The sequence below is a fragment of the Manis pentadactyla genome, chromosome 6 (genome assembly GCF_030020395.1).
Source record: "Manis pentadactyla isolate mManPen7 chromosome 6, mManPen7.hap1, whole genome shotgun sequence".
NCBI lineage: Eukaryota > Metazoa > Chordata > Mammalia > Pholidota > Manidae > Manis > Manis pentadactyla.
Window position 1 is genome coordinate 60,051,533 of NC_080024.1, and position 10,142 is coordinate 60,061,674.

Consider the following 10,142-nt stretch of genomic DNA (forward strand, 5'->3'; position numbering starts at 1 on the left):
TTGGTGTTTTAAGTACATTTTTATTGTTACTTTAAATGGCATTCAAGTCTAGTTCCAGTTCAACAGAGGGAAAGGTCTTATTCTGCATCCTCCCAAATACACAAATACTTCTATGCGCAACTAAGACAACTAAACTACTTCAGACCATCCCCTGAATTCTAATTCCTCAGACATCTTTTTCAAACTTTTAAAAAATAAAAGTGTCTGCAAAAACCTGACGCATTGGAATTTTCTTGTCCTGCCTTCAGCGTTGGATTCGGCCCCTTCAGGGTGTCGCGTAGGGTCTTCAAAGGGGTCTGGGCACCCTGCGTGGTCCGCAGGCGGGTGGTGCCCGCCGCGGAGCGAGGAGGTGACCGGCTGGCGCTCCCTCCGGCCTCGCGCCCCCTGTTAGCGCCCACCCTGGGTGCCCGCGTCTCCTCCGCTTGCGGTTTCTGGTCGGATCCCAGCTGGCCCAGGCTTGTTCTGAAGTAGGAGGAACCGCTGTCGGGCGAAAAGTGCACACCGGATGATTGATGAACCCTTGATAGGACCAGCCCCTCCCGCCCCCGAGCCTAGACACAAACCGAGAAATCCTTCACCCCAGCCCCCTCCCAGGCTTCTCCGCTAGCGAGAGGGGACGCGGCCACCAGCCGGTTGGTGATTAACTCACCGTTTGTCTTTCCGAAAGGGTTCCAGGTGCTTTCAGGAACACCCACCACCCCAGCCGCAGCCTGGCTGCTCCGGGGCGCCGGCCAGGAGAGCGCAGAGTCCGCGCGCGTCACGCGGCGGCGCGGGCCCCGCCGGTCTTTGTGCCGCCCGACCGCCGGGTGGAGGCGGCGGCTATTGTTCGCCGCGGGGGAGGGAGGCGCCCAGACTCCGGTTCTACGCCAGCCCCTCCCCAGGGTGTCCCCAGGTCCGAGGTAGGGTGGGAGCTTTCTTTGTGTGTTTTCTGCTTTGCGGCGGGGGATGGCGTCGTTGCTGCCCCAGCAAGGGCGGGGCGGGGGGGGGGAGTGAGGGAGGTTGATGTCAGCTCTGCCACTGCCTTGAGCTCCCCTCAACCGACTCAGTTTCCCTCTGGGTCCTTGGGGAGGAGGTGGGGAGGGTTGTGATGTTTGTAGGGCAGCGGTTTGGACAATAGAGACATCAAAAGGCCGCCTTTTTGTCCCATAAGTAAGGGACACTTCCCCCCACACACCCCCGCCTTCAAAAAGGCCCTGGCCCAGCAAGTCCTCCTTGGCCTGGTTTTAGGCCTGCTTCCCTGGCAAAAACACCTCATGTGTATCAGCGTCCTCCATGTATCTTGATTTAAATGAAGATTTCTTCTTGGGCTATTAGGAACATTGAATATTAAAACCCTTTGTTCATGATTCTCCAGTTATTATTTCACAAAAATGATCCAGACTAGCTATGGGAACCATTTAAGTTATTTTGCCACAAGATCTAAGACAAGAGGACTTATGCAGTATTTCCCACCTTGCAGATCTCCTGGGGACCTTTTACCTGCTGCTGTAGCTGCAAACAACTGGACATCCATTTACCTTGGTTCTTCTTTCATGGGTGGAAACCTTTTGTTCACTATGATTCAGGCTGGACCTGGCCTGAAAATGGGTCTTTGGTTAAATGTGTACTTTTCCAACTTGCCAGGGTGGGTATTAGGCCTGAGGGAAGTGTTGAGGCATGGACTTTAGACCAGGTATATAAGTCATTTGGCACCAACTTTGGGCCCCAAAGATAAGGACATTTGTATCTAGAGTAGAAGACAGGGGAAGAAAGTATAAGATTCATCCTCTGTGATAAGCCTCTCCACCAACAGCACTTCCAATGGAGTGTGGTGCAGAGGATTCATCTATCCCATCTTTTTCCAGTCCATGCAAGAGAGAGCTAAGTGAGCCAGTCCTCAGAAATGTGTGACTGGTGACTCAGTCTCAGCTCCCTGTGCACAAAGTGTCTAGGGATAGGTCTGCTCTCCCCGGCCCTAGCTATTCCCTCTTTGGGAGAGTTGCGGTGCTCTGAAGTGATCAGGCTATAAGCCTGTGAGGACCAGGCCTTTCTGACTCTCTTTTTATTTTTTTTCTTTAATACTAACAAACGTCTGTTCATCCTATTCTTTTCTTAAGAGTTTCTGGAAAAAGGACCAAAGTAATACCAAGAAGTCCCACATGAAGAGGACCTTCCTATATCTGTCATTGGAATTAACCAATTCTTGACTTCAGAAGGAAGTTTCAACTAATTCTCAGGGTAAAGTCAAACAGGCCTGTTATTGTCCCTTGAATACTGATGGTATAAATCAGCTTCTAGCTTCCCCAGGTCAAGCAGTGAAACATTTCTATAAGAATGTTGGTTCCCTTCTTTGTTATTCAAACATACACCCACACACATACTCTTCACCCTCCCTAATGAAAAACCTCAACAGATGGAGAGCCTAGATTCCCAAGCCCTCTGGCTGAGAAGATGCACTTCCCTGAAGGGTCAGTTGGCTGGTACAGAATGGGGGAAAGAGAAGGGAGGAGTAGCTTGTATAGGCAGTCACTATCTTTTAATACTCCTTACAGGTAGAAATTCGAAAAATCATGTCCAGCAAGGTTAGCAGTCTCTGGGCCCTGGGAAACCAATTTGGTTGATGTGTCTCTGATAGGCACTAAGCTTGGGGCTGCATCAGAGGAAAGTATCTTGATCTATATTCTCCCCTTTTTTATGTGAAAGCTTGTACAAAGAAATGGTATAAATGGATGGTTAACAACAATTCCATCGGAGGCAGATTCTTCTCCTTCAGCTCCCTGGATGAGGCTGAGGTTTGAAAGCCGGGAAGCAGAGCATGCACCTAAGTGCCCCTTCTGATTGATCACCTTCCCAGGGGCCAGGACCTCAGGGCTTTCCTCTGCAACTTCCTCCCCCTGGCTAGGTCAGCTGGGTCTCCTCACTCCACCGCAGGCTGGGTCCTGAGGTTCTCCTGGTAGGCAGCGAGAGCTCTCCTGCCTAAATCTCTTTTGCCAGCCCCATCTCCCATTTTTCAGCGAGCCATTCCTGCTACCTTATCTCTTTTCTGCTTTAATTCACATATGATTGTCCCGACAGAACCACCAGGGGCTCCCAAAGACTGCACCGCCCTATCTGTGGGCCTGGGCTTGAGACTCTGACCCTTTTCTTCAGGCCTCTGGAGAATCCTCCACAGTCTCTCTGATCCCCACCTCCCCCTGAAGTGTTCTGTATAGGAAACAAGCAGAGCTGGCCAAGGCCTGAGCCGAAGAGCCATTTTCTGCTCTAAAACAAACGAAATAAGCTTCTGAGACCTATGCCTGGAGCAAAGCACGGACCTTTTCCACCTGCAGGAGTCGGCCTAGCGCTGCCTTTGTGTGGCCTTTTCCCCCCACCCCACCACCACGGAGCCTCGGGTAGCCCCGCACACAAAGGCGCAGCCGCTCCCGGAAGCCTGTATGCTCCGCTCCAGGCGCCCTCAACCCAGCGCCGGGCGGGAAGAGGCCAGTGGCCTTGAGGCCTTGGTGCGTTCACTCCTGCCCCCTGCGCGCCCGTCCCAGGAACAAACCACGGGCTCGGGTGGAGGTTTCCTTCCCCTGCCAACTTGCCCCTTTCCGCTGAGGCCTCCCACCGACACTGGAAAGTAGGAGAGGCCTGGGCCCGGGCTCCCCTCCCCCACGCTTCTTAGCTTTTCTGAGACCCAGGAGAGAGGAGGAGGGCGCCTCCGCCGATAGAGCAGCTATTGTGGCCTCCCCTTGCAGAGCGGGAACCCAGCCGAGTGTGTACCGCCGGCGGTGGCGAGGGAGGAGACGACTGTATGTGCAAACCTCAGGACGCGGAGGGGGTGGTACTGGGAAATAAAGGTTTGTAACCTTGGGCAGTTGGGTCCATCAGAGGGCGTTTGATTGTGTTTAGACTATGACGCTTCCTAACACTAATTGAGGCTCAAAAGAAGCAGAATTTATGGCAAAGGCCAAGGCGGCTTCCTTATAATTTTGAAGTTTTAAATGGCTGTGCCGCGGTCTCCCGTTCTTGCCCTGGCCGGCGGCCGCGCCGGAAGCGCCCTCCCCAGCCAGACTCGACGCCGCCCCCACCCGCGCCTGGAACAACCGAGTGTGCCCACCGCATGACACCACGCCACCGGCAGGAACGGATCCCAGCCATTCTCAGAAGCCTCGGGGAACCTTCCTCCTGGGGTGAGAGAAAGCTGATTTGTCCCAAGCGAACTCCTCCGCCCTACTAAAGAGGGGTGTCTCCGGGCAGCTGCGGCTGCCTGGAGAGGAAGCCCCAAACCCCACAGTTCTTTGGAGCATGAGTGTGAAAGGAAGCCTATGTCAGCCGAGCTAGACACCGTTTAAAGTCTAATCCATGAAACCCTAAACCGCAGATGACACTTGGGGCCTTGTAGACACCCGCAGACTCAGCAGATACTCCTGCGGTAACACACCGCGCTGCAAAACGCCTGGAGCCATAATGCATTATGTATTTTTATTATTATTTATGGTAGGAAGAAGAGATGAGGAAAAAGGGGGCTGCATCTAAACAGCCTGATAATTCATCTGTTTAATATTTAGCCAGTTAAAAAAGGTGGTTATAATCCCTGCAAGGCAGCAAGCTCTTCTTTGATTTCCCTAATAGTTTAAAAAGGACAATTAGAAATTCTGCCTATGGATGCAAATTTCATAGAAAACAATTTTAAGCCTTGGAAGTGGGTAAAATATTCCTTCAGTTGAAGTCATTTATTCTGCTGACACACTTCTACAACATATGTACTTTAAACCTGCTCGGATAAAGTGAAATTTAGTAAAAGGATAATCCCCTCCCACCTCCAATCTAACATGCCATTTTAAAAACAGCACAAAGGAACAAGGAAACTAAATATTATCTTGAGCCATCATTATTTAGTAAAACACAAACATCCAAACAGAAATTATTGTTGTCCCATCAGAAGATCAGAAGTCAAATTATTTCCACACAATAGGAATTTCACCCCGTGTCACTTGTAGTAGGAGTTGCATTATTTGTCAAACCAAATAGAGATGCGTGGGCCGGCTTTTCTGAAATACAGAAGAACTGAACCTTATCTGAAGGCGTTCCCCAAGTACCTCCTCCCAGAGAATTGGTGCAAGTTGTTCACCCTTAGCTAGAGCCATTCAAATATTTACAAAATGGTTGTAAATTTTTGAAGACATTTTTGCACATTTTATACAAAGAAACTGGAGTAAACAAGGTGTATATACTTTCTATGTTCCATCAATGAAACTTTAATTACTTAACATTGTGGGGAACATTTTTCTTTAGAAATGAACCACCGACCACTATGAACGGGAGTTGTGACAGCATTCCTACCCAAAAAGCTTAGATGCATGTGTCCAAATGATCGTTTCTTTTTCTGCACCTTAGCTTTCTCATAGCTCAGTTCTTCTTAGGACTTCTCTTGTGTCCTTTGATTGTCAGTTTTCTTTCAGTTTGTTTATTAACGCAGAAAAGTGAGCCCTGGCCTCCCCAAGGTAAATGCAGTCTAAAAAGGTGGACTTGTGTCTATAAAGAGGGCAGTAGAAACAGCAAAGCAGGCGCAGCAAAGCCCTTACCCAAATCATCCTGCCCAGACATTTCTAGGTTTGAGTCCTCAGATTCCTGCCCCGCCAAATGTCAATAGCTGGAATGTAATCAAGTATACCCAGAACCAATTTGTGTATCAGATTCCAAATAAGTGCAGTGTGTGTGTGTGTGTATTTCAAAGGGTTAGACTACTTTGGGGCCTTCCACCGGGATGGTTTGAAAGATAAAGGCAAGAGTGATCTACTTGCAAGGGTGTGTCATTAGCACAGATACACTTAAGACTGAGAAATTTTTTTATTCTAAATATTTATTCAAATAGTACCAGACAATTTGAAATCAATAAACTGTTGAGTGGCGATGGCTGCGGCTGTTGAGAAATGAGTAACTGGAGTCGTGCCGCGCCACGAGGCTGCCTGACTCTACCCATGAAGGACAATTTGCGGTCTTAATCCTTTACATTAACTACAAACACCAGCCACGTTTACAATTGTTCAAAACTACTCTCAACTAGTTCAGACCAAGGGGACTAACGAGGTGAAATGTGGCTCCCGCGGACTGGGAGCGCTTTCCTAAGCTAGGCTGGAGAATTCTACAAATATACACATAAATACATTAAGAAGAGGATAAATAATCAGGGAAACGAAATGACTCGCTTCAAATAATAAATATAGGTCGTTGAGTCCGATGCAATCCTTAAGGGACTGGAAGGAGAATATAAATTAAGGTCTCCGCAACTAAGCTAGACGTGGGCCAGGCCCAGGGCTCTTTGGGCCCTGCTCCTTCCGCAGGGGCGCACCGCCAATAGATCTCAGACTTACCTTCAGGACATCATTACCAGATTAGAGCCCCTCGGTCCGCAGTATATGGTGGCATGTCAGGCTTACAGAAGAGAACCCTCGGAGCCAATTTATGGCGAGTCGCCCAAAGGTGGGTGCGCCTGGAGGGGAGGCCCAGTTGCCTGTGGCCCGACATCCGGGAGGCAGCGACCCGGCCAGAGAAAGGGATAGATAGGGTCACCGAGGAGTCCTGAGGGCCCCGCCCGCCACCCCCGCCACCAAAGCAAGAGGTTGCGCCGCGAGGTCGGGCCGGTGGCGGCCGCTACAGATGCGTCAGTTTGGGTCCCTCGGGCAGGCGTCCCTGAGACGAATGGTGAGCGGAGAGATCTGTGTAGGTGGGATGGGGGTCACACGGTCCATGATGGTGGTTGCCAGGAATCTGCGCAGCGCAGCTGTAGTCCACGCTGGCCGAAGACGGGTGCGAGAGGTGGCCCAAGTTGAAGACGGGCCCAGACGCGGGGGCCATGGAGTCGACGAAGTTGCCACCCACGTACACCGGGCTGCCCTGCAGGTTGGCGCTGGTGAAGCCGCCGCCGCCGTTGCTCGCCATAGGGTGGGGCTCGAACTCGGGCGCCGCGTAGCGCTTCTGTTGTGGCAGGCAGCTGCTGAGTGGCGCCGTGTAGGCTGCCAGGCCGTACATGTTGGGCTGAGATTTGGCAAAGGAGGGCGGCGAGGGAGCGTCATAGGCCAGGCCCGGCACAGGAGGCAGCTGGCCTGAGTAGGCCACGTGGCCGGCTGCGCCGCCGAGCGGCGGGCTGCGCTCTGGGGACTGGCCCGCTGGCGAATGCAGGATGCCCTTGGCCTTCTGGTCCTTCTTGTACTTCATGCGCCGATTCTGGAACCAAATCTTGATCTGGCGTTCGGTGAGGTTCAGCAGGTTGGCCATCTCCACGCGGCGCGGCCGGCACAGGTAGCGGTTGAAGTGGAATTCCTTCTCTAATTCCACCAGTTGTGCGCTGGTGTACGCTGTGCGCACCCGCTTGGATGCTGGGCCCGGCGGGCTCTTGTCCTCGTAGCTCTCTCCTGAGCAGGGAGGGAGAGGGTACACTGAGAGGGAGAGGTGGGGGTACCCAGAGCTAGGGAGGGGTGCTTCCTTGGTTCCCTCCTCTCCCTCCACCCCTCTCCCCACCTTAATCCCTCTCCTGGGGGAGGGGCATTTGAGAGGCGAGATTCCAGAGGGAACTCACCGGCCCCAGGCCTGTCGGTCGCACCTGATACTCCCATCTGCCTTCGGAGGTCCGATTCACTCTTCCCGCCCCCTCCCTTCCAGCCTAGTCCATCATCCTGTCCCAAAGGCTGCGGAGGAGTTTAATTAGACACTAGTAGCAGCTGGTAAGGCCTCCTTCCCTATAAAAGAAGGGCCAAACTTCTTTGAATATTCCTTCCAGTCTCTGCTTCTGGGGAAGGAGGGTGGGGGTGGCAGCCCCAGCCTGTCCTGCTCAGGGTCTGGCTCCTGGGCCAAGCCCCATGAAGCATGGAGTGAGGATCGAGATCTTGGCACCTCACTCCAACCCAGCTGCACCCAAGTGCACGGAGGTGATAAACAATAAAAATACTGCCTGGAAATCGAGGGGATCCAAGGCTAGGCTGGGTACATTTTGAGTATTGCAGTACAAGTAGTAGCAGCCTCAACGCTGGTTTTCACTACCCCTGCCACCTCTCAGCAGCTTGTCTACTCCCTCCCTGGGAAGACAAATGGATTTCTCCTGGGAGGGAGGGCCTGGGCCTGCAGCTGGGAAGGAGGGGCAGGAGAAGGAGCTCACAGGCTGGAAGACAACTTTCCCCCCAGGAACAGCAGCCATAGAAAGCAGGAGGCAAACCAGAGACCTGATTAACAAGGTAGCTACATACATCCCAGGCCTCATACTAGCCCTGGACCTGGAAAGCAAGCTCAGCTATCTGAAGATAAACCACATCAGAGAGCACAAGGCCAGAAAACTTCAAGCGCCAAGCAGGCTGAGCAGAGAGAGGCAGCAGGCCTCAGAGCTCCTGGCCCTGCCCATCTTCTTCCACATACCCTGAATGGACCCACAGAAGATCTTCTCAACTCTAAGGTCTCTCTTTCCAGGGAGACAAACCCAAGGCTGCTCCTGTTTCAGAAAGCATGTCCTCTTCTCCTAGGCTATGTCCCTTCTCAGTATGGATTTGCTGGGATGGGGAGAACTGGGCTGGGGTGGGCCAAGTAGAGTCCATGGTTATGCCTTGCAAGCCCTGGTTGGATACAAGTGCACCACTTTGTTGTTTTGTGATCCTAGCTAGCCATTTATCATCTCTATCAGTTTCCTTGTTTAACTCTATCAGTTTATCTGTAAAATTGGGATATTATCATATGCCTACCTCAAAGGGTCCTTTGGAAAATTAAATTATATAGTGCTTGTCAAGCACTTAACATGGTTCTTAACATAGCACTCCATAATTTTTGTTCTTATTAATTTAAGGGCATGGGATTCATGTGAATATGGACTACATAACTACCTGGGCTTGGGGATCATAATATCTGCCTTCAAGTTTTCAAGAGCTATTGAATGGAAGGAGCTGAGTTATGACCTGCAGCCCAGGAAAGCAGATATTAGGTCAGCATAAGGATGAGCCATCTATTAATAACTATGAGACTTGTTCAGCAATGGCATCAGCAGCCTAGAAGGGAAGTGAACACCCTGTCACTGTAAGGGTATGACCTGAATCAGGGACACTAAAAAAAAAGACATTCCTGCATGAGTAGGAGTTAAAATATATGTCTGGGCTTCAAATTTGTGCTTGCAGCCCTGAGTTTCTTGATTTCTAGGTAAGCTAGCTTCTTGGCGTCATTCTGGGGAACTTAGCCCAGCAGTGAGCTCCCTCAGATAGCTACCTGCAGTGGCACAGCTGTTCTTCTGCTTGGAGTTCTGTCGGGACTCTTTCATCCAGGGAAAGATCTGCTTGCTGATGGTGGCAGAGGAACCAGAAGCATTGGGCCCACACTTGGCCTTCTTGGCAGGTACCCCACCTCCAGGATTAGTAGGTGAGGATGGGGGCAGGGTTGGTGGTGGAGGAGGGGGTTGTGACGGCTGCTGCTCTGAGTTCAGACTAGGAGGCTGGCTGCCACTACCCCCACCCTGGCTGTTCCCATGAGCACCCGGCCTCATGCAGCTGCCATTGAGTTCAGCCCCTTTGTGGGCTGGTGCTCGTAGTGGTGCAGAGCTCTGGATGGAGCAGGCAGAGCCTGGGTAATCAGTGTCCAGGGAGTTGGCAGCAGCAGGGGGTGGATAAGGCTGATGGGGGGCACTGTAGCCATAAGTGTCAGTGGCTTTGCTGTAGCTGTAGCCTCCAAAGAGTCCTGGGTTTTCATAGTAAGCAGCCTTCTGCATGGTGCACTCAGGAAACTCCAGGACCTGCTGACCCTGCTCAAATAACATTGACCGCCACTCTCTCCTTCACTGCCACCTCCAATGTCTGCCAAATCCTGAGAGAGCTGGGGCAGCCCCAGGCTCCAGGTGACCTGCAGAGAAGAAAAGTGAGAAGTCCCAGAGGGACTGTCATTGGTAAGACCAGTCAATATAGAAGGACTAGCCCAGGCTCTCTGCTTCCCAACCACTTCATAGTGGGAGGATCTGAGCTTTCATGAAGTTCAACTTATGTGAACCTTCGGAAAAGTCAGAAGGAATTTCTTGTAAACATAAGAAAAGAACTTTCCTTCTCTTAAGCTCAATACATCCAAGGGAAGGGGCTTTTTTTCCCCAAATATAATTTTCTTTCTCCAAGATTGTCAATTTAGCTTTGAAACTGCACAGAAAAGCATTTACAGCCTCG

The 10,142-nt window shown here is 51.5% G+C and overlaps 1 protein-coding gene and 1 long non-coding RNA gene across 2 annotated transcripts; both read right to left on the minus strand.

Moving 5' to 3' along the window:
- On the minus strand, positions 1–1,036 carry LOC118909209 (uncharacterized). The gene is made up of 2 exons (XR_005023528.2): positions 650–1,036; positions 1–480 (listed from the first exon to the last, which is right to left on the minus strand). It is a non-coding gene; the product is annotated as an uncharacterized LOC118909209 (long non-coding RNA).
- Positions 1,037–5,767: 4,731 nt separating this feature from the next.
- Positions 5,768–9,800, minus strand: HOXD3 (homeobox D3). The gene is made up of 2 exons (XM_036879459.2): positions 9,205–9,800; positions 5,768–7,376 (listed from the first exon to the last, which is right to left on the minus strand). The coding sequence occupies exons 1-2, from the start codon at positions 9,746–9,748 to the stop codon at positions 6,616–6,618; spliced, it is 1,305 nt and encodes a 434-aa protein (XP_036735354.1). The 5' UTR covers positions 9,749–9,800; the 3' UTR covers positions 5,768–6,615.
- Between the last annotated feature and the right edge of the window lie 342 nt (positions 9,801–10,142).